General features: G+C 40.7%; 1 protein-coding gene across 2 annotated transcripts; it reads right to left on the minus strand.

The window, feature by feature from the left end:
* Positions 1–130: 130 nt before the first annotated feature.
* Positions 131–22,468, minus strand: arid1aa (AT-rich interaction domain 1Aa). 2 transcript variants are annotated; one of them, XM_073846515.1, is made up of 20 exons: positions 21,268–22,468; positions 15,362–15,559; positions 12,888–13,520; positions 10,835–10,945; positions 7,980–8,187; positions 7,572–7,661; positions 7,304–7,474; positions 5,902–6,229; positions 5,619–5,767; positions 5,430–5,533; positions 5,114–5,323; positions 4,807–5,011; positions 4,554–4,686; positions 4,311–4,468; positions 4,084–4,225; positions 3,867–3,989; positions 3,675–3,771; positions 2,754–3,588; positions 2,526–2,656; positions 131–2,438 (listed from the first exon to the last, which is right to left on the minus strand). In XM_073846515.1, the coding sequence occupies exons 1-20, from the start codon at positions 22,171–22,173 to the stop codon at positions 525–527; spliced, it is 6,846 nt and encodes a 2,281-aa protein (XP_073702616.1). In that variant the 5' UTR covers positions 22,174–22,468; the 3' UTR covers positions 131–524. The 2 variants fall into 2 exon arrangements, with proteins under 2 accessions (XP_073702616.1, XP_073702615.1); XM_073846514.1 differs by having other exon boundaries at positions 4,311–4,474.
* Between the last annotated feature and the right edge of the window lie 2,037 nt (positions 22,469–24,505).

The raw sequence follows: 24,505 nt of genomic DNA on the forward strand, positions 1-24,505 counted from the left end.
ACCACCAAACAACGAAGAGTCCACCTGTCAATGTGAACAAGAGCTGTGAATTATTTGCACCCTCTTGGGGGAGGACAAAGGAACAATTAACCCCAAAACTCACTGTAAACAAGACAGCAACTTTGGTAAATAGTTTGTTTTTTCAAGCTATTTATTTTATTCATTTATTTATTTTATTATAAAAAGTACTTCCCCTCAGACAAGGACACAAAAGTTGGGGTCCCTGTCCATGTCATCTAGTTGGCATCAGTGTTACAGTTTGTGTCAGTGTGTTGAGGCTCTGGTTCATGATCCACAGCAAATTCGTGACAACCTTCCCAAAGTGATTCGCAGAGAAAAGAGGGGACCAGTGGGTGTAATATGAAAGGGCTTGCATAAATTAAAAAAACAAAACAAAAAAAACAAAAAACAAAACAAGAAACAGTCAATTTTCTCTGCTTTCAATCCCCACTCGCCAATGGGGAGGACGGGCAAGGGGGAGGTACGAAAACCAGAGAAGGTGGAGCCACAGCTCCGCACAGCTGTCATGACTGGCCTATCAAAAAGAGTACATCACAGATGACATGGGACACCATTGAGTTCATGAGCGGGGAGACAGAAAGGTCCAGTAGCCGCGATTCATAGAGCGTAAACTCAGAGTGGTTCTCCTCCACCTTAGCCAGAGCGAGCAGAGCCCGAGCAGCCCGCCGCATCATGTCCACACTCGTTGGCTCAAAGTGTGACCCCTGCATGTGCAGTAGGGAACCTTGGCTCTGCTGGAACTGCGTAGCCGCTAAGCTGTCCTCCAAGAAACCCAACAGATTCCCTACACTGGCCTTCTGTACCGCAATGGCACGGGCCGCCAGGCTGTCACCCTGTGCAAGATTGGCCAGCAGCACGACCGCCATCTCCCGACAAACAGGCACCTTTCGCTCCCCAACTAGACGCACAAGGTTACCAAACAGCTTCTCTAATCTACTAAAAGGTGGCGTCGCCAGAATGAGGTCCACATTGTTGTCCTGAATGCTGAGCTTACAGAGGGTCTCCAGGACTAGTCTCTGGGGGGACAAGGCGCCGTTAAGCCCGAGACTTGGGAAGGGGTCTTGGGCTTCCGCCGAAGGACAAACAGCCCAGTGGAGCAAGCCATCCAGCAGAGGCAGGCAGATGCTCTCAGTGTAGACAGAGAAGTCAAGCTGGCCTGAGATGTTGGCAAGAGTGACCAAGCAGTTTTCCCTCAGTACCTCCAAACAGTCCCACCACCACTCGTCTTTCTTACTACCGAGACTTTCATCCACCTCTTCTTCTTTCTCATACGTTAAAGGTGCCTGCTTGCGCTCTGGATGGCGATGGTGGAGAAGCAACAGGCGGCCCAGCAGTAGCAACAGCCCTGCATGCTTCGACATCTCAGAGTCGTTGCCCGGGATGAACGAGAGGCTGCGGACAATGTTGGAGACACAGATGCAGCGACGGGCAAGGGAATCTTGCCAGTCTGAGAGCGTGACGAGAGGAGCTTCGTCCTTGCTGTGTGGCTCATCTTCTAAAACGGCGATGGAGAGCTGACCCTGTAACGATGGGCTTGGAGCTGCTGGCCTGATGTTCTCCGAAGTTGCCGTCTCTGGTACTGGTTTCTCTTGATCTTTCTCTATATGTGAAGTCCCCTCAGAGGCAGTTTCTAAGCAGTCAGCAGGTCTGTCGTCCCTTAGATCTGAAATTCCGTTGGTCACTTTCTCAGTGGATGACTCTGGAGAAGGCTGCCGGTCCACTTCTTTTCCAAGCTCTTCACTGGATGAGGGCAGTGAGGGTGAGCTCTGAGCTCCTCTCTTCCTGTCGGGGACTTGCGAAGGAAGATGCTTCCGTTGGTGCAACAGGTCAATCTTGCTTTCAAAGTGGGTCTGAATGTGTTCTGTTGTATCACCTCCACCGATACTCCAGTGCAGGAGGCCACTGTCAAATTCCTGCAACCGACCGAGCTTACTGGAGCAGTCCACCACAAATGGATCCTTTTTTCGGACGATCTTCAAGGGTAGCTTATCAAACTTGCTAGCCTGTTTGGGCTTCTCTTGAGTAACAGCCAATTCGAGACATGGTGGCTCTGAAGTCTTGGGTTCGGCAGATGACTCTCCTTCAGTCCCTTGGCAATCTTCTTTCTTCACAGAGTCTTCAATTGTCCTTGGCTTTTCTTCCTGCTTTATCTGGAGAGGTCCTTGTGCCATGTGTTGTTCCTGATGTTTTGACCTGTGCATTTCCTCTCCTTCATCTTCGTCCTCTGTTTCTCCATCTTCCTCCATGCCCTCAACCAATGCCTCATCATCCACAGTGTTTTCATCTTTTTTGAGCACACTGGGATCTAACAGAGCTCTTTGTCCTGGATCACCAACTTCATATTCCCTTAGAATCCCAAAGATCTCAATGAGGCAACGTCGGAAATACTCAACGATTAGTTCCAGGAAACCAGGGAGCTTCAAAAGAAAATGTTCGTATGTTATTTAGAATCAAATTTGAGTAACGGCAATAAACATTTTTGTCATTTTCCCAAAATGACTCACCTGTATAAGGTTGAAATTTGAAATACTGTTGTCATCATATAACAAGATGTTGATGGTGTCTAAAGCCCATGTACTCTCCGCCAACAGTCCTGATTTGAGGGACATCATAACTCTCCATGCTTCTGGAGTGCCTACAAAAGTAGTATGCGGTTATCTTTCCGTATTTCACAGGTCTGAGCTTGATACATAACCAAAATGTAATTCACTACAAAAAATAATTAATCTTACCAATTTCTTTCATGGTAAGACGCCTACGTGATTTGAGAACTGGTGACGATGCCTCTATGGAACCTGGAGGGAAGGATAGGTCTCTTCTCATCATTGGAGGTTGTACTGAGGAAGGTACAATGTGAGATGCAGGCACTGGAGGTCCTGCCTTCTGCATTTTGATATTGCTGGGTATGTAGGTTGATTTGCTGGGGGAAGTCCTGCTTTCCATAGGCCGAGGCATGGGTGTGGGGCTTGACACCTGTGGAATGTGGTTTTGCATGGATTGGGGAGACTGGTAATTTGACTGCAAGGGTCTGCTCATTGGTGGACAGGCGCCACTAGGGCCATATGGGGGTTGTCGTGGCCCAGGCCACTGCCCCTCATGATTCATGCGTGGTTCAGATGGCATCATGTCTTCTGATCGAGTCATTGCATGGAAGCCAGGGCCCTGACCGGGACCAGTAGGAGGTCCCTGGCGGTTGGGGTAATTGGGGTAGCCCATATCACCTCGACCCTGCCACATGCCACCTTGAGGACCGTCAGGACCAGACTGCATTGGACTGCCCATCATTTGAGGCGGCATGGAACCCTGAGAGCTTGGGCCCGTGCCTGCTTGCATCCGATCTCTTCCAAAGGGGAAAGGGAACTGATTCTGAGGACCAGGTGGGCGACGTTCCGAGCCAGGGTAGGAACTGTTATACTGGTTGTACATTTCCTGACCACTTGAGGGACCACTAGGGGGAGCCTGCGGCGGTGGCTGCGGCTGCTGAGCATTGTAAGGCCCACTGAACATTTCTCCGTCATGATGCCGTTTAGCTGGTGGGTAACCACCATCACCTGGTCTTTTGTAGTTCTAAAGGCAACAATTTACATTTAAAATATGTGAAAAGGCTTTCAGTAACATTTAATATCAAATTGTTTTATTCACTGCTTTCCTACCGATTGTTGTTGCGGGTACATTCCAGGCTGCTGATTCGGATAGGAGCCACCAGGAGGCGCACCCTGACCAGGATACTGATTACTAAAGGACTCATGCCTGCACAGAGCACCATATGCAAGAGAAATGAGAACTAGATACAGCAGATATACAAATACAACCTCCATATAAAATGAATCACTTAGTGGACTGACCGCTGTTGCTGTGGAGGGTAACGATTTGGTGAGTACATCCCAGATTCAGCATTGGAAGTTAATATATTTGGCTGTGGCACTCCAGGCCCCATGCTGCCTTCTGGGCCCATCCCCGACTCTGGTCTACACAACACAGGAGAGGTTAGAGTTTATTGCATCATGAAATGAAAGCAAAACAATTTGTTTCTTCCCAACGTAAAGAAAAGATTTGGTGTACCTCCTCTCATAGCCGGGGCCATATGGATACTGGTGCCGCTGGCCCATGGGCATGTTTCCCATAGGGCCTGGTGGTCCCCTGTTGTACTGTTCACCGAGATTGCTGTTGGGACCCTGCCCACTAGGCATGAACTGTTCTCCAACTAAGACCACAAGCACACTGCTCATTATACCAGGTAGCTCAACATAAACTAAAATGGCTTATGATTACATGACTACAATACAAACCTTTACGCATACCACTAAAGTGGTCTTTATTGGGTTCATAGGGTCCCATGCGACCAGGCATCTCTGGGGTGCTCATGCCTGACTGGTACCCAGAGTTGGGGGTCATAGTGTTTCTCCGAGAGAAGTCGCTATCAGCAAATGGATCTTGCAGGTTCACACTGCTCCTAAGAAACAGGGCAGGTAAGGAGTGGTTCGCAGTCAAATAACGGATGCAGTGCCACAAAACAAGTCAGCAAAACTCACCTGCCACTTGGCATCGGGGGCATCTGGCTATGTGGGGTGGAGGCAGGAGTAGGGGGCTTCAAGTCTCCACTTTCCGCCATGGAGCTGCTGGTAGACTGTGGCGTCTGGGGCCCCTGGAGAGAGCCGGAACCAGCTGTGCCATAAAAAAAAAAAATTTGGAATAGGGATTTTGTTGCAGCAGTTAAATTGTTAAGATTTAGCTGTACTTGCTTCCATACAAGGTATAATACAAATCCAAGATGCTAGAACTTACCTGGAGAGGGAGGCTGAATCTTGGCCTGGTTCTTTTTGCTGTCTCCAGTCATAATGTCAGGTGGTGGGTCTTCTCCACGCTCAATCTTACATTCAAAAGCATACAGACATTGAATGTACTGCTTTTTCAAAGAGCTGGCAGCACTGCTGGAGGTCCCCACATTCAGATTTGTGGCCAGCTCCCTCCATTTTTTGTTCTTATTAACCTGCAATTACAAGGACGCCAAAGGATATAAGCAAACACCCTAAAAGAAAATTAGTTGAGATCTGCAACATTATCTTAATGTGTATGGGCAGCTTGAATATACCTGTGTAAGACCTCCAATCTCCTTGACGGACACATAGAGGCGGAAGAGATCAAGGGGTTTGCGTCCCACAGCCGGCAGGTTACTCATGCCCATGGCTTTTTCTTCTATGAAAGCCAAGTAACGGTCTACCCACATTTTTCTTTCTGGCTCTGGGCCTAGCTCATACAGCCGAGTGATCTTCTCATTGGTTGTTGTGGAGGAACTTGATTTCTAAGCAGAAGCAGTTTACATAGAAGGAATTACACAGGAAGTGCAACAAAGGATGACTGACTTCTGCTGTGAAGACTTTACACTTCTATGTAAATGTTAAGCAAACCTTTGATTTTGATTCTGTCTTGGGTGTCCCTTCAACTTTGTTATTCATTTTCTGCGCTTGGTTAAGTTTCCCATCCATACCAAAGTCCGGACCAGGAGACATGCCTAAGAAAAAAAAAAAAAGATACATTAACCATGATTTTGACCTGGCAAGTAAAACGTACTTCAGCTAGGTTTTGTATGATCTTACCACTAGTGTTGTTAGCCATGTTACCACCCATAGGATAGGGTGAGCCCTGGGTATTCATCATACCAGGCATGTTGTTCATGGAAGGGCCATATGGAGGTCCTGAGCCCATCATACCAGGACCAGGAGACATATTGGGATAACCTGGTAGCCTGTGAGGCAAAACACAACATTTAACTTCAAACTACCTGACTGGCTCCAGTTTGTACTTAAAAAGGGCTAATAAATCAGACATTTAAAATGTGCACTTGTTACAACTTAACTAATAACTCAAGTTTTTGTGTACCTGGTATGTATTGAGTTTGTGGGTCCATGTTGCATTGATGCAACATCCTGCGGCTTTCTGTTGAGGCCTGGAGGTGGGCACATCCCGCTTCCTACTTGAGGGGGCATGTTGCCCATATTAGGACCCATATTGGGACTCATGTTGGGACCCATGTTGGGGCCATAGGGACGTGCACCCATCTGTCCATGAGGCATTCTTCCTGAAGGCATGCCAGCAAACATTGGCCCTCCTCCTGCTTGTCCAGACATAGGGTTTATGGATCCACTCATGCCAGGGCCTGGGTAATTGGCATTAGGCATGCCACTGTAACCAGGCTGCCTGGGGTAACCTGAAGAGGAAGACAGAAAGTTGTACTTTGATACAAAGTTTCCAGGATTGTGCAAACAGTACTTATTCCGTTTTAAAATATGTGACCTTTGACCACAAAACCAGTCTTGAGTAGCACGGGTATATTTGTATCAATAGCCAAAAATCCATTGTGTGGGTCAAAATTTTAGATTTTTTTTTAATGCCAAAAATCATTAGAATATTAAGTAAAGATCATGTTCCATGAAGATATTTTGTAAATTTCCTCCATAAATATCAAAACTTGATTTTTGATTAGTAATATGCATTGCTAAGAACTTCACTTAGGACAACTAAAGGTGATTTTCTCAATATTTGGATTTTTTTTCAGATTCCAGATTTTCAAATGGCTGTATCTCAGCCAAATATGTCCTATCCTAACAAACCATACATCAATGGAAAGCTTATTTATTCAGCTTTCAGATAATCCGTAAATCTCAATTTCAAAAAGTTGACCCTTATGACTGGGTTTGTGCATATATGCACGCACATAAATGCAAAACAAGCTTATATAATTCTACCTAATAATAGTTAAACAATGACAAAAAAAGTTATTTCTGTAGAGAGAAATAAACAGATTTAATAAGAAATCTTATCCCGGACTACAATTTGGGAATCAAACAAAAAGTCTTAACACCACAACACAGTATTAGCAGTTTGGTCAATTAGCAGTTAGCAAATGTGGTGGGATATGGATGCCTCATTGGTGGGTTTTTTAAGAGACTTCCAGGCCCTTGAGTGTTTTAGCAGCATGTAGCGCTGCTGTAACCCACAGTCACTGTAGCTGCTCAACTGACGTGAGCCATGCTACGTCAACTTCCTTTTTTTCACTGACGCTAAAAATAACCACACTATGATCCACTGGTCGCACAGAGAGGAAAAAGACAGAGAGTAAGAAGGATTTGGAGGGACGGCGAGAATTGAAAGATAAAAGTCCAACATCTACACCTCCACTACAGTAAGTTCTCTCAACGTGGGACCTATTTTTAATATGTACATTTTTACTAATCGTTCTAAAATATAAGATCGGTTTTGTGGTTACCACTGAGCCACTTACCCTGTGGGCCATATTGGCCACCTTGAGGCCCATAGTTTGCCATAGAGTTGTTCTGCTGATAAGGGACCATTCCAGCATGCACCTGGCCTCCAGAAGACTGACGTGGAGAAAGTGCAGAGCTAGACTGTGGAGACCCATAGGGTGCCATCTGAGGGTTTCTCTGAATATATCCTGTGCAGACAACAAGATTAATGTGTTAATACAATAAATAAAAAAAGAGCATCAAGATGGAAAAAAAACTCCTGTCAATTTGAAGTAGAAGAGTTACCTCTTTCTTGGCCCATGCCAGGTTGATTCATCGAAGGGTGCATTATCCCATCAGACTGTCCACTTGAAGGGCGGGGAGGCATCTGATTCCCTAAAAATGAGAAATTCAAACATTGTGGTGAAAAAAAACACTCAAATTAAAATTAAAATAATGAACTGATGAACATTCTAGAACTTCATTATTTACTTTAGTATTTTCAAATAATTTAAAATGTTTTCAAGCACTCCACGAACTTCCATTAATGAGGAAAAAGAGGAGTTCGAATCACAAACCCTTACTCAAAAAAAAAAAACAGATTGCAATTGGTGCCACAAAAAACTATTCCAAAACATCTTCATGATGACTGTCCCAAAAGTGGCAATTACAATTTTTAACATTTCAAATTAGTTCAAGGTTTACTAGTCCTACCCGGCATTGTAGCAGGGGACAGTGGCCCAGAACGAGATGCCGAGGCACTGGCAGGTGAGCCCACCGGGGGAGAAGTGTGGGGGGAAAAGGGTGACTGTGCTGGATTGCTCTGTTCTCCTTGACTGCTGGATACTCCAGATGTGCTGACTCCAGGGCTCAGAGCGCCCTCCGTACCAGTAGGTAGGTCATCGATAGAACCAGATAGGTCCTAAGCAAAGAGAACCGTAGTGAGATAGTCAGAAAAATCTACTATTAATGTTGCATAACTAGTGAGAGAGTTTTCCTCTGTATTTTTGGTAAAGAAGAAAAGTAGGGTGGGGACTTCTATATGCAAGCTCGGGTTTAAAGGGTTAGTTTACCCAAAAACTTCGAAACACAAATTAATTTTTTGAATTCTTAATCAACATCATAACTTCTCTCTGCTGATTCTTGCTGGACAATCATTTAGTCTGCTTAAAGTGATGGTTCACTCAAAATGAAAATTCTGTCATTAATAACTCACCCTCGTTGTTTCAAACCCGTAAGACTTTCGTTCATCTTTGGAACACAAATTAAGATATTTTGATGAAATCCAAGAGCTTTCTGGCCCTTCATAGACCCTTCAAGGGTCCTACCACATTCAAGGCCCAGAAAAGTACCAAGAATATCAACAAAATAGTCGGTGACACATCAGTGGTTGAAATGTAATTTTATAAAGCTACAAGAATACTTTGTCCGCAAAAAACTAAAATAATGACTTTATTCAACAACTCTTCTCCCACGAATTACTGTCTTGTGTCATAGAGAGTACCACGATGTATGAGGGTCGTGCTGCTGATGAAGAACTCTCAATAATGGCGGAAGAATTGTTGAATAAAGTCGCTATTTTTAATTATTTTTTTTGTGCTAAAAAAGTATTCTCATAACTTATAAATTTACAATTGAATTACTGATGTCACAGACTATTCTATTCTGACAGAAAGCTCTCAGATTTCATAAATATCTTAATTTGGGTTCCAAAGATGAACGAAAGTATTAGGGGTTTGGAATAACAAGCGGGCGAGTTATTAATGACAGAATTTTCATTTTGAGCGAACCATCGCTTTAAGCAGACTAAATGATGAGTCCAGCAAGAATCACCAGAGGGAAGTCTGCCATTTCACTGAAAGGCTAAGTTATGATGTCGATTAAGAATTCAAAAAATTAATTTTGAAAAATGAATCTGTCAGAGTAAGACCAATAATATTCATTTAGAAAATGCATGTTATTTCAATTTCATGCACTGCAAATATGAATCTACTTAGAAAAAAAATAATCAGTGTTCCCATAGAAAGACAGAAACACAAATAGAAGGGAAAGGGAAAACGAAAAAAAAAAAAAAAAAAAAAAACAGGCTCAGCTGGTGTTATCATTTGGTATTCCAGCATTTCTGCTAGAGCTTTAAAAATGAAGCTGTCAGCTGTCTCAAAGAACTCTTCATGGCATTATCTTTATTTTACTAACATTTTCCTGTCCAGTCAACAACATTCAGCTTTCAGAGATTTAAAAAATAAATCCACAATCAGAGTCACAAGTACAGTCAAACCTAAAATCATTCAGACACCAGATATCATTTTTCTATTAGTATGTTTTTCTACTAGTGGGTGCAGGACACTATAGTGCATTTATGTAAGTGAGGATAGCATAAATAAAGTAAACCTTGACTACCAGTAAAATTGATATAAATTTGGGACCAAAAATATTCAGACCATGTGTTTTTTCTTTAATTGCTAATGCAAACTTTTTATACCACAGACTAAACATTAAAGCACTGCTTGGTAATTGGTCAACAAAGTATTGAAAGTTATATAAATATCGTCATACTAACAGTTATCTGAATTTTTGGTTGATTGTAATCCATTACATACCTTTCTATCAAAGTTATCTGACATTATCAAGATGAATTTGTTCTGACACAGGTTAACTACTTGTTATATTTTTTAAACTATAAAAAAAGTGATAATGTGAGAAATTGAAGTTGAAGGTGTCTAAATAAATTTTGGTTTGACTGTACATCTTGCAGGCCCTGGATGTGGTTTGTTGCTTAATTGCTTAATTGTTAAGCCAAGGCAAGATGCATATTCTGTACAAAAAATCAGCCCAAGGACTCACTAACAAAAAAATCATGGTCTCTAAAAAAAAAAAAACTTGAATCAGCAGCACAATAGCAAAATTTAATTCTACCACAAAAACTTTTCTTCCTTAAAATAAATCTCCCGATGACAGCTTCTTCGGCAACAATGAACTCTGGCACAGTTTTTTTTTTTCTTTGGGACACACACACGCTCAAGTGCTCTCGTACACATACAATCACACAGCCAGAGGCTGCTGGCTTTATTTATCTCATCTAGGAGGGGAAAAAAAGTGAGATCACAGCGTCCCTGAGGTTGCCATGGCTACGGCAGTCGGCTGCACGTGTGCTGAGTCAGCGCAGCTGGGTGTCTCTTCATGTGTCCTTTTCAGACAGTCTCACAGGTCATAACACACACTCAAATGCAATTAAATCTCAGAGACAGAGAAGCAGAATTCACATGGAGAGCACAAAAAAAGGTTCAGAGAGAACAGACGGCATATATTTCCTTGACAGACCACGTTGTTCTTCATTTAGCAACAACCCCAAAGGTCCTACATAATCACTCCTGAGATAAAGGTGCAGCTGAGGCTGAATTATGCTCACATCTTTAAGCTAATTACCTAGATCTAGAAGTCAACATAAAATAGAGCGTCTGACTGAAACGACTTGATTGCGCATTTGTGAAACTGTCAGATTCACAATGCATCTTTAAATGTGGTTGGACGCAGTCAACAGCTTGTGGAAATGAAAGTGCCAGACTCACTGGTAGACTGGAAGGTCTGCCCTGCATGTCCTCTGTGCTGCTCTTCGACGCCAGAGGCGGACCGGAGGGGGGAGCGCTGGACTGAGAGCTAAAAGACTCCTGGGAAATCTCCTGTAGGGGGTAAAAGGCAGCTCAGGTCAGTCAATATAAGCATTTAGGATGGTGGGCCCTTGTAGAGATGGGTTTAGGTCAGTCTCACTGTTAGTAATGCAAGTCTCTGCTTTTGTACTTAAGAATAACCAGTTACAATACTGCTTTTATTACCGCACGAGTCTGTAAATGTGATGGCACTGTGAATTGAAATGCATTCCAGACTTCAAATAAATGCAAACGCAGTCCTCCAATTTAGTTCAAACACACAAAGTGAATATTAAACATGCTATTAACATCCCACCTTTAAATTTGCATTTGTTCAAAAAAATAAACATGGTAAGTGGGATTTAAAAACACCCTCCAGTGTAAAAAATGTATGCATTTACTTGTTACTTGGCAGATACTTTTGATCATTTGGCAGGTTGCATTTGTTAACATTAAAGCATTAGATTTAAACTAACAATGAACAACCATTACATTTTTGCCTCGATTAGTAAATGCTGTGAAGTTAATTTATAAATATCCTATTGTTCACTGTTAATTAATGCTTGATAATATATTACTACTATAAATAAGACACTACAAGTCTCTTTTCCTCAGCAAGACTGCATTTATTGTATCAAAAATACAGTTAAAACAGTAACATTGTAAAATATTTTTACAACTTACAATAACGGCTGTCTATTGTCTATATTTGAAGACGCAATTTAGTCCTGTGATGGAATTCAGCCACCATTTTTTTTTTTTATTTTAATTATTCCAATATGCCGATCTGGTCTGAAATCATTATAAATGAAAACAGCAATGTTTAATTAATTTTGTCAGGACTGACAGGAAAATGTTCATGTCTTTCTTTATTCAGTCATAAAGAAATGAAGGTTTTTGAGGAAGACATTACAGGATTTTTCTCCATATAATTTCAATGGGGACCAATGGGTTGAAGGTCCAAATTGCAGTTTCAAAGAAATCTACATGATCCCAGCCAAAGAAATAAGCATCTTATCTCGTGAAACAATTTAATTTTCTTTGAAAATTACAAATGATGCACTTTTTGACCACAATTGCTCATCTTGCACTAGTTTTGCGATGCACGTCTACAACTTCACACATTAGAGTAGTGTAGGGTGAAAAAAAATCATTTTCTCCTCCACCTTCAAAACTGTTTTTTGTAAGGGGCGTTCAATTCTTTGCACATTCGCTTTGTAAACACTGGGTCAGTATTTCCGTCTACGTCTCACGCAACATTTACAACATAATGCAAAGTTGTGGATGCAAAGCTAGTGCAAGACGAGCATTTGTGGTTATAAAGTATAGAAGAGACTGTAGATGGTTCGCACTCTGAAAAACTAGACAAAGTCTTTAACAAAAAGAATCAATTATTTTAATATGCTCTATTAAAATAATTGATTCTTTTTGTTTAAGACTTTGTCTAGTTTTTCAGAGTGCGAATCATCTACAGTCTCTTCTATACTTTATTGGTTTTCACGCACCTGGACTTACAATTAGCCTTCATCTGAGCGCAACAATATTTCCTTGTCTTCTGGTTATAAAGTATATACATTTTTATTTTTTTTAGAAAATGGCAGATCGTTTCACTAGATAAGACCATTATTCCTTAGCTGGGATGGTGTAGACCCATTTGAAAATGCATTGAAACTGCAATTTGGACTTTCAACTTGTTGGTCCCAACAGAAGTCCGCTATACGGAGAAAAATCCTGGAATGTTTTCCTTAGAAACCTTAATTTCTTTTCGACTGATTAAATTCTGACAGTCAATAATCAAGGAATTTTTATTCTGGAGTGAACTAAGCATTAACTAAATTTCATTGCAAAGCATTACCTATACTTCATAACCACTGCTCGAGGGCACAGTGGTGACACTCGATCTCAGTAACTGTAACTTTCATTTTCATCCACCCTGATCCACTACTTTAATGCGAAAGCAAAAAGCTTAAGTTACCTGAGGAGGAGGAGGAAAACGCTGATACGGCGACTGTTGCTGCTGCTGCTGCTGCTGCTGTTGTTGTTGTTGTTGTGGGGGATTCTGAGAGTAAGATGCGGGCTGTCCCTGTGGCATCTGTCCGTGTCCCGCGGGCGGCTGAGAAGCAGGTGTGGGTGTCTGCGGTGGCTGCTGTGATGTCGGCGCCGGCTGCTGTTGTTGTTGTTGGGGGCCTTGGCTGGGCGGGTAACTGGGTTGGGATGCAGGAGGAGCCTGGGAGCTCCCCTGCTGCGAGGGCTGGGACTGAGGCACCTGTTGCTGTGGATAGGGAGACTGGCTAGCCTGGGGTGCTGCCGAGGACTGCGAGTACGGGGACTGCGATGGGCCTGGTGAAGGGCCGGTCAGCTGCGCCTGTGGCTGCTGGGGCATGTGGGGTTGTTGGTAAGGAGGACCAGTCTGTCCATGTGGGCCAGATGACTGGGGGCCATGAGGTTGCTGTGAATAAGGTCCCTGACCTCCTGGTTGCCCAGGGGAAGGCTGGGGGTATGGCGACTGCTGCTGAGCCGAGTGAGGCCCCTGACCATGCTGGCCGTAATAGGGCTGCTGCCCCTGCTGCACATAACCCCCTGGTCCCTGCTGTCCATATGATGGCATCTGTGCAAACAAGTAGGATGGTACTAAAGATCATTACACTCATGGTATTTCCCACACTGATTTATATCATGTGGGTAAAACAACAAAAAAGAAACCGTTTCTTTCATTGACATGCAATAGACAAGGCTCCCACTTCTTTAGACGAATTAATATGACAGTGACGCCATTTTTTCCTGTTGATTTCGGTAAAGCTGCTTTGAACCAATCTGTGTTGTATTAAGCCTTACAAAAGTAAACTTGACTTGAATTTCCTTTACTTTTCCAGTTGTTCTAGATTAAACGAAGACAATTTATGGTTTTAAATTGCTTTTTAAAAATGTACAAAATGTCATCAGTAAGAAAGTAAAATCGTCCTGAGATTTAAATGTAGGTCTGTGCGATATTCAAGAAAAATGTGATATTTGATAACTCATTAAATAATGCGATATTCGATATGATAATGCTTAAAGTGCCACATGTCCAGATGAAACTGTTTTACTGTTCTGTGAACTTCTATAACTATCTTGTGTCATATATATATCTATATCTATCTATCTATCTATCTATCTATCTATCTATATATATGATTATGCATGTCCGTTTGCATGAATAGCTTCTGTAAAACCACAAATTCCTTGTGTTCACACTAATATAATATAACTAGCATACATGTTTCACTTTTTGTGAAAAGCAGGCACCCTTACAACAACTTCTGAAAGTAAATGTTAGTGTTTTACTCTAACATTACATAAAAATGTTATTTTAACATTAGTGTAATCATTTTAACATCAGTTTAGGAACTGAATATGAGAAAGTAAAAGAAAGAATACTCTATGAATGCAATATGCACTGATTCTTTAAGCTAAAAACAAAAACAAAAGTTATTTACATAAGAGCAGATCCAAATATTGCAAGCTGTAACAATATGCATATTGCGCTATGTACATTTGTGATGTTTCGATAATTTCTATATATTGCAAAGTCCCATTTTAAATCATCGTTTTAAAGATTTTACCATTCAGAATTAGTAGAATAACTGATATTTCAACATCAAAAATTTCCATGACTCCTTCAAGCCTTAAACATTACAATTTTAAAATTCCCTGTTATTGCTAATGGGCTTACATAAATAATAAATATTAAAACAGCGACAAAAAGTTTGCTAAAAGAGATCAGTTGGGTTTTATTTATAATGTGTACACAAACCAACAACCTTTTATCCTTCCTTATTCCCTAAACAATAAGACAAGGATAAAATGTAATTATTTTACCAGAAAGTGTGACCTTGTCCAGCATCATGTTTGCAATTATTTATTAAGGATAGGAATGGCTAAAGATCCCCTGATACCTGGAACACAATATGCTACATATTGCTATTTTTGTCTAGCTTTGTAACTGCAAAACACTATGATACCCCGTGATTTAACCCAAAAAATTAAAGCCCCAAAAATCCTTTTACTTCAAATTAATATAATTTTTATTTTCTTGTTTCTTCCATAAGATGGTACATTCTGAAAGGCAATACTTGGAACCACATTTGAAAACAATTTAGAATTTAGGTTGTTATAGAATTGCAAGTTAAGGTGCACCTTCTTGCTTGAAAACAGAACGTTTGTGTATTTATGCTGCTAAACCAACTTTAAAATATTAAATAGTTGGTAAAAATTTTTTTTTAAAAAAGACATATTAATGCCAACACTTTTAAATCGCAGTGAAAGAACACTGCAAAACAATCCTGTATTTTCCCCCACCTCTAATCAAATGAGAAAGCACACTGCAATAGTTATTAGTTTCATACCGTATAATTACCAGGATATTTACTCAAACCGTGAACTCTTGAAACACTGAGAAAGACTGCTGACCTGCTGGCTGTACTGCATACGTCCTTGCATGCCCATAGGGTATCTCTGAGGACCAGGGGGACCGTAGCCCTGGCCTGTGTAAGCAGGCCCCTGTTGGGGCCCTGAAGGAGGCCCTTGATGGGGCTGCTGTGAGTAAGGGCCGCCTGACCCATAAGGCTGACCGCGCATTTTCCCCATTTGATCCATGGAGCCTGGAGTCTGTGGAACGAGAGTGACAAAGAAGTTTGAGCAAAGGTATCTCACAGATAATGACAGAAAAGCATAAACTGAGTTTTACACAAAGACATCTACAAAAGCTTTTTAAAAACTCAAGGACATGTTTTCCAAAACCATTAAATCAAACCATTATTCTGTACTACTGCACTCCCACACTAGAGAATTTGATTTTAAAAAGCCAGGGTGGAAATGAAAGGATAGCAAGGACAGAATAAAAATGCAAGAAACCACAAGAGAAGAAGAGAGAGAACAGCCAGAGGGGGAAACGATAGTGGAAAAAGGAGAAGGAAAAAAGAGAGACAGCAAATAACCCTCTGCTACCGATTCCCACGGTTATTAACCTGACCGTTACCTTGCTCAGCCTTAGTTAAGGAAGTCAACAGTGCTATATATAACTCATTTCAAATGGAGGGCAGTCTGCCGAATATTTAACACATCCCAGCTGTAGCTCTGCTTGAGCCACGGCCAAGCCAGCTTTTCCTTTTTTCGGAAAAAGACGGCAATCTTGGCACCGAATGAATGACACAGGGCTTAATGACATGAGAGGAGAGGTCCAGCTTGACTTGCAATGAGATGAGTGCTAGTTCATAGAAGTCCAAGATGAGGGGGGTCACGTAAATATTGGAGTTGGAATAGAAGTCATTTTGTTGTAAACTAACAAACAACAACTGCTCAAACACGGATACAAAATAGAGCCAGCATGCAGTGAAATGCCACTATATTAACTGCATTAGCTCGCAAATGCATAGACAATCTGACTGATCCTCAAATGTAAACATACTATTTTTTTGGTTTGTTTTAAAAAGTGTTTTCCTTTCAAAAGCTCATAGCTTCATTCCCTAGATGCAATGACAATTTTATCAGAATTATATTTGTCTTATTTTATTGCATGTATTTTGCATTTTTTAAATATTAATTCAATTAACATTCTCATAATGGCTGTAGAGCAACGAGTCTGCATTCTGTTCTCCTTCAGGTCAAAAATGATTGCAATTTAAATACTTATGTTGCATTCAAAGTAAAGTATTTCATACTAGCAGCAACATACTTGCATTTCAACAATTTCTTGATGTACTTGAGAAAACAAAACTCACTCACACACAGAAATAAAAGAAGTGTATGCTGTCTTTTCTATTATGATTCCCCTCCCTCAGAAAGAAATATTAAGCATACTTTCATTCACATAGTCCACTTTTGTTTCATGATTGTAAAATCTATTCAACATGAACAATTAAATCCTGAAGGTCAGCTTAATATTTGTTTACTAGGTAGCCAACTAAACTCATCTCAAGTGTTCACCTAAACAAAATACATGGTATCTAAATGCATTTCGGGGTCTGAAAGAAATTAATACTTCTATTCATCAGGGATGCATTAAAACTGATTGAAAGTGACAGTAAAGGCATGTATAATGTTACAAAAGGTTTCTATGTAAATGCCAAAAGCAGTCTATTCAAAGAACCCTCAAAAATGCATCATGGTTTCCTCAAATATAGTAAGTTTCTGTTTTTAACATTGATAAGAAACGTAGCAGATCAGCATATTAGGATGATTTCTAAAGGATCATGTGACACTGAAGACTGTAAGAGCTGCTGAAAATGTAGTTTTGCCATTATAAGAATACATTTAAAAAATAAAACATTGTATAAAAACAGAAGGCATTTTTACATTTTTAAATGCAAATTTGAACAGCAGCATAAACCCCATTACGTCAAGTAAAAATATACATGGTTGGGCTATTTGTTTAATATTACCAATAATAAAATATAGCAACTGTGAAAACAGTAATGATTTTAATAATAACCTTTTAAAAGAGTTTATGATCCTTTTTGCAACTAAAAAAAAGCAAGAAATGTTTAGGGACATCGTCGCCCAGATACTGTGATACACTATAAAATTTCAATATTTATTGAGTATCACTATGCTGCTAAGATTATGACGTCAGGTTTCAGGCAATAATTGTTACTTTAGTAAAATATTATTAAGTTCATTAAGCAATGGATGAATCATTGTTATACTAAAGTTATCTTTTGACAGAAATATTTTGTAAATTCTGTTCCGAAGATAGATAATCAAACACAGTTGGAAAGTGCACACATTCATGTCTCACATTAATATCACAAAGTCCTTCTTTCCATCTTTGTATCTGATCACCCAGAACATAAAAACAATTACTAAATTTTAGTTTCCCAATGTCAAATGACGCATTCAGGCGTATGCCAGATGAAGTTTTACAATAACAAAAATGAAATCCATGTTAATATAAAGTGTTAAACTGACATAACTAGGAACCAAATTGACTAATCAAATGTCAGTCAACACTTTTAAACGACTCTTTGTATAGTCTATTTTTTATGTAATGTAATTCAGATGGATGGCACAATCGTTTGTTCTTCGCAGATGGTCACTGACTCAAAGATGACCAAAGCTTAAAAATCATTACTGAATGACACAACGTGAAAAAATAACAAAACAAGAAAGTACACTGTCATCCTATCCAATTTGGACCAGTGAAAGCTCATCTAGGATGTCTGTCTAATATCTAGGAGGCTTGTTTTGAATCTGGCTCGAGTTCAAACCTTGAAAGGAGGTCTACGGCTGTAAACGCTCCAAAGTGTGAAATGACTGAGGGCAAGCTGCTCTTGACATTTTCCAGTGTCCGAATGGAAAAATAAAATAAATAAAAGCAGCACATGGCTAATCTGCATAAGATAAAGTGAGGGCTCCCTTGGCAGGAGAGGCTGCTGGACGGGCGCTGTGATTGGCCATGGGGGATGGGGTGGACACCAGAAGACTTACAGATCGACTGAAGGCAGGACGGCATTCAGACGCTGCAGTAAGCATAGCTCGGTCTGAGATTAAATAAAACATAATTACAGCAGAAAGTTCAAAGCTACATCTAAATGAATCTATTAAGCCGATATAATTAATAACCAAGAGGTTCTGTACAAAAACTAATAGACCTACATTACTGTTTGGAGTCAGTAAGTTTTTTTTTTTTTAATTAATACTTTTATTCAGCAAGGACGCATTGAATTGATCAAAAGTGACAGTAAGTACTTTTATAGTGTCACGAATAAAATCTAAATGCTGCCCTTTAGAACTTATTCATAGTCATGAAAAATGAAAAAAAAAAACATCAAAGTTTCCACAAAAACATAAAGCCGCATAACTGTTTTCAACAGTAAGAAATGTTTCTCAAGCACCAAAGCAGCATATTAGAATGATTTCTGAAGGATTGTGTGGCAATGCAGACTGACGTAATGACTGCTAAAATTCAGCTGTGCCTTCACAGGAATAAATCACTTTTGTAAAATAGAAAAGTGTTACTTTACATTGTAGTATTTCACAAATATTACGGTTTCTTTGAAATTGGATCAAATAAATGCAGACTTTGTGAACAAAACATTAAAAAATATTCAACTGACTCCAAACTTTTAAACGGTAGGTGTTTTAGTTAGTGTGTTGCTTAACTAAAACTAATTTAACGCTTTCCTTGTTCAAATCACATCTTAAAACCTACCTTTTCTCCTTGGCCTTTGATACCTGAGCTGATTTTTGCTGGATAGTGTAAATGTATGGCGTATGTGTGCAGTCTTATTATTATTTTAAATGTATACTTTGAACTATGTGTGTGTTTTTTATCTTATCTTATTGTTCAGCACTTTGGTCTGCTGCTGGGTGGTTGTAAAGTGCTTTATAAATAAAGTCGAATGAATGAATGAATGAAAAAAACACTAATATTTGGGCCTATTTACAGATGATGTGCTAATTCCTAGGACTAAACCATTAAACAATATTGCAGACAGTCACGATCATAATTTACTTCGACAAGAACTTCACTAATAAATAAACATTTGCCAAAAATAAAAAGTGAGCAATTCCATAGAGATCCTAACCTTGTTAACAAAAAGGAATAAAGCTCAGATTTTTAGAAGCAAGCATAAAGTGGAGTTTCTGGTATAAAAACTAATTTTTCACAGGTTCTCATTTTACTTTGACTAATTAAGAACAAAATCTAAATAAGAAATTCTAGGCAAAAAGAAAGCCTTGCAAAACCAGAGAGTTTCAATCCCTTTATCAGATGCACAGTTTGCACAGCGACACAAAACTGAAGCACATGTAGCCTCAACCTAGTATGAGAAACTAAGTTAACAGAGTTAAACAGATGTTGTTCAACCCTGAAATTGCACTTAAAAGTGTTTGGACATATCCAAGACAAACAATCATGATAAGCACCACATAAACAAGCATTTAGCATGCAGAGGATGACCAGACAGGAAACGGTGCACAACATCATACTGTAAACAACTGGCATGAATTAAGGAGAACTCAAAAAGATTTTCTCGCTCAATATCCAACAGGCCAGAGAAATAAGACACAGACTATTCAAGTGTCTTCAATAACCGAAACTTCAAAAACGGACTAAAGATTCTCAGTCGATGAGTGACGTGAAACCACAAAGTTTCCAATCACAAATTTTGCTGATATGGACATTCTTTGAATAAAATCTGCTAAAAAAAGTGTGCTTTTAGGTAGATATCTATTTTATTCTCTTGTATGGAGGACTTCCATGCATCCTTTTTTATATATATGCATACACTTGCATTTTTTACATAAATATATTTATACATGCAAGCTGATAACTGATAAACATCAACTGTTAAAAGTATGTGTGTGTGAATGTAACCCCCAATTATTTAATTAATAAACTCCTATTTCCTCCACATGTAGAATTCATCTTAAAAGCATTGCCCAGCATTAATTTGATGTATACAATACACTACTGAAAGAGTGAGGGAGGTGAGCAACATGAACTAATCAGCAAGTGTTTCAGTGTTACATCATATGCAATTATAAATGGCCAAGAGCACAGGATGCAGAGCCAATCAGATCTCAGCGAGCATGTCAACCCAAGACCAACTGTCTCCTGCCTTTGACAGGAGGATTTTACCTCCACAATTCAAATCCCACTGCAAACCAATCTGCACTTACTCAAATCACTGGGCTTGTGTTTACAAGCTGCGCGCACACAGATCGACATTCAACTGAGCCCACGTTTTAAAAATAAAGCTTTTCCGCATCAAATGTACTAGCAACGTCGTTTTAAACTGTCTTTAAATACATTTTAGACTAAAATAACGATAATTATCATATGTTTCTCTACTGTGGAAGTGTGACACTCACGTATCGGTTTACACAAGACGGGTTTTTCCACATGAAATATCCGCTAATATTATGCTAATCACCCTCTTAATTAGTATCAGAACTAACGAACAACACACCAACCGGCTAAACATTGCATATTAGATGAATATACAGAAAAATAAAGCGTATAAAACACAGAAAGGCCTATGAGGGAAAAGCTAAACGCGTTTAAGCCTTCTTGGTGGAGAAGCAGCCTGAGCTAAATACGCATTTTCAATCGGAGATCTACCTTCAACTCCAGCAATAATAGGCAACAGTTTTCACCTCAGAACACAAGTCCAGCCACGAAGCGTGTGGCTTTACGAAAGTTTGGTTGTTTTAACTAAATATAAGCAGTAAAATGATCAGCAGCTACGGAAAAGCAAAGAGGCAGCCATTTTATAGAGTCTCTTGCTCAGACAATAGCAAGCACAGTGCGCTTCAACCACTCATATGACTTGAGCAAAGCGAGAGAGAGGCAGTTTTTAGGCTTGTAATTTTACCTGGTTTCTTCCCAGGGGCTGCCCGGTGCTTCCAGGACTCATGGGTGGCGGGTGATGGGTCCTTTGTTGCCAACCCGGATGGCCCCCACCATACTGGCCGCTGCTGCTGCCCATATCTGCTGGTCCCTTAGCACCGTCCTGACTGTTGTATTCGCTCGGTGGGTAATTCGGGTAGCCCCGGGCACCGCTCGGCGAGGTGAGGAGCTGGTTGAGAGTCGGGGTGGATGTTGGCTGCGGGTTTCCCATGTTATACCGCTGATTGGTGTAAGATGCAGCCGCCGCTGCTGGCTGCTGCTGCTGCTTGGCTGACTGCCCCCCTACCGCCTGAGCTTGAGGAGCGCTGCGCGGAGAGTTCATGCTGTAGCCCTGGCCCGGGTACGGGCTTCGGTTCCCGAACGGACTGTAGTTGTTGTACTGGTGGTTCGGGAAGCCGTGGTCATGCGAGTTAGGCTGATAGGGGTCCATCATATTGCTCGACAGCGCTCCTGGCCCCGCTGCAGCTGCCATGCCAGGGCTTTGTTGTCCGCCATGTTGATGAAAAGGGGCCCGGCCGTAGTGCTGCGCGTAGCTATAGGAAGCTGGCTGAAAGCCGGGCGCGTGATGGTGTACCATCCCGGGGTGGTTGTTCCCCTCCGGTCCGGTGGTCTCATTTTGATTATTGTTCACCCTCGACGGATTCCCGTTGCCGTTCTTCATCTCCGACTCCCCTCCTCCCCCAGCATTTCCCACATCGGCCCGGTCCTGCAGTTCCCCGCGAGCCGGAGATCCGCTCTCGAGTCCCGGCTCCTTATTTTCCTGCTGCTTCTCCCCCGGTACCGACTCCTCCTTTGGGTCTCGATCCGGTTTTTTCAGCTCGGAAGGCGGGCTGGTGTTGAGAGAGGTAGCGCTGGCGACCTGAGCGGCCATGATCCCCCCCCTCTCCCTCTCGGCGAGTCGGTCACAATCAAACGCGAAACATTGAATGTAAATACAATAGTTTTACAACAATTTACCCGTGTCCCGACTCATCCCCACCCCTTACGCCGGACCGAATCCGGACTCCACCGTCGGCGCCGTTTTTTAGACTCTCTCGCACCGAGTTCCCGGGAAATGAAATTTAACCGACACGGAATTTGTGGGGGTTCTGTTGCAGAAGTAGACTACAGCCGAGGAACGGATCACACCAGCACGAGGCTCACTTAGATACAGCCATTTTACCGAGGTGCGCTGACACCAGTAAAACATGGCTCGGACTCTCCTCGGAGTGCGGAATGGATTCAGACAAGGGGGGCTGGCGAGAGGGGGGTGTTAAATTGACGTTGCATAACGGCAGGCTTGAAAACTGCTCCTCGAACAGATTTTGGTGGGAAAACTGTGGCTGGACTGAACTGAATGAAACCATATAGCCAGACATTACTATTGCATTTGTTGCATGCAGGCTCTCCATGAAGTAAGCTTGTCTTACTGGTTTTGCAGTTGCACTGCCTATAAAATACCAAAGTCTGTACACACACACAAACACACACACACCTAATTTACCTTTAACCCTGAAGTGGCCTGAAAAATGGAAACACATAATATTGTACATATATATTTTTTGTGTTTTGTACATTATATATTGCATGTAGGCCTATGGCTGGTATCGAAGAGCTTGGTTTTAAATTGTCTGGTTAAACAAATGTTAATGAATGTATTAAACGTCCCAGGTTTTAGGGCAGTACAGTAAAAAAAAAGGAAAATCATAACATGCTTTTGACCATATACATGTGAAAGTAAAATACATTTCTTATAATATCTTATAGCTTTTTATATTGTAAACTTTTAAAATGAAGGAGAAAATGTTTCTCAAATGCTGTATATTTGGCATTTTGATACAAATTCATCTTTCACTTGGTAGAAGCTGGCCTAAATAGGCATATGCCTATTTAGAAAAACTATAAAATGAAATACACTATAGGCGACGTTAAAAACAGGTTATGCATAGCTGTGGGTGTTTAATCATTTTAAAATGGCAAATTCTCCCTTTTAGCTTAAGTTATGTTCATAAATTTCATTAGCAGGGCCTATACATGCTTTTATCAGTACATTTCATGATCATTTTATATGAAAAACAATTTTGGCGCGGTGTTGGGTCAGTCAAACCGGTTGAGAAACACTGTTTTAGGGGGTTGTGCTGATTGAAATGCGTTAGGAAAGTAAGAGAAGGGAGGGTTGGTGGTGGGTTGAGCTAGTCTGCAAGCAGGAAGTGAAAAATGAAAAACGAGAGAGAGGGAGAGCGCACGAGTAAAGAAGAAAATCAGATAAACCACACAAAGTGGTTGAAAGGCAGAATACATTATCATCACAAAATAAGCCCATCTATTTATACTGTGGTTCAGTTTGGAATCTAAAAAGAGATAGAGAAAGGATCTCTGGGGAAAAATATCTTTTTAGGAGAATAACACACCGTCTCTCGTTCTGTGCGCTCCCCACCCCCTCTCTCCCTGCCTGCCTCTCACTCGAGCTGAAGCTTTGCTGCTTGCAAAAGCAGCACAACTCTGCTTTGGTATCTCAGTATGGGGGATGGGCAGAGCAGAGCAGAGCAGCACAGCGCACAACCTTAATGCAATGCAGAGCCGCTAGCATTGCTGGCCAACTCTGCCTGTGTCCTGTGAAGTAGGGAGATCCTCTCTGTCACTTTTCAACAGCATATCGCATCTGGGAAATGTATTTCTCCCCAGTTAAATGTATATACATTTCTTCTTAAAGCAAAGAACATGGAAATAAAATAAATCATTGATGGGAGCTGTTTCAAATCTTTGATTTGGAGGGCTAACATCTCTTTATTAAATAAATATTTGAAACCTTTGCCAGTCAAAATGATAGAGAGATATTATATAGATATATTTTACACATCAAATTAGCAGAGACAAAGAGATTGTAAAGAGTAAATTACAGGCCAAATATATAGGCCAAAAATACACTTATGATACCATTTTAGTGAAAGTGATATATAATCATATTTAATATATAAATATAAAATATGACCCTGGACCACACAATCAGGCATAAGAGTACATTTTTCAAAATTGAGATTTATACATCATCTGAAAGCTGAATGAATAAGCTTTCCGTTAATTTATGGGTTGTTATGGACAATATTTGGCTGATATACAACTATTTGAAATATGGAATCTGAGAGTGCAAAAAAAAAATCAAAATATTGAGAAAATCACCTTTAAAGTTGTTTAAATGAAGCTCTTAGCAATGCATATTACTA

This window comes from Garra rufa, chromosome 9, assembly GCF_049309525.1.
Source record: "Garra rufa chromosome 9, GarRuf1.0, whole genome shotgun sequence".
NCBI lineage: Eukaryota > Metazoa > Chordata > Actinopteri > Cypriniformes > Cyprinidae > Garra > Garra rufa.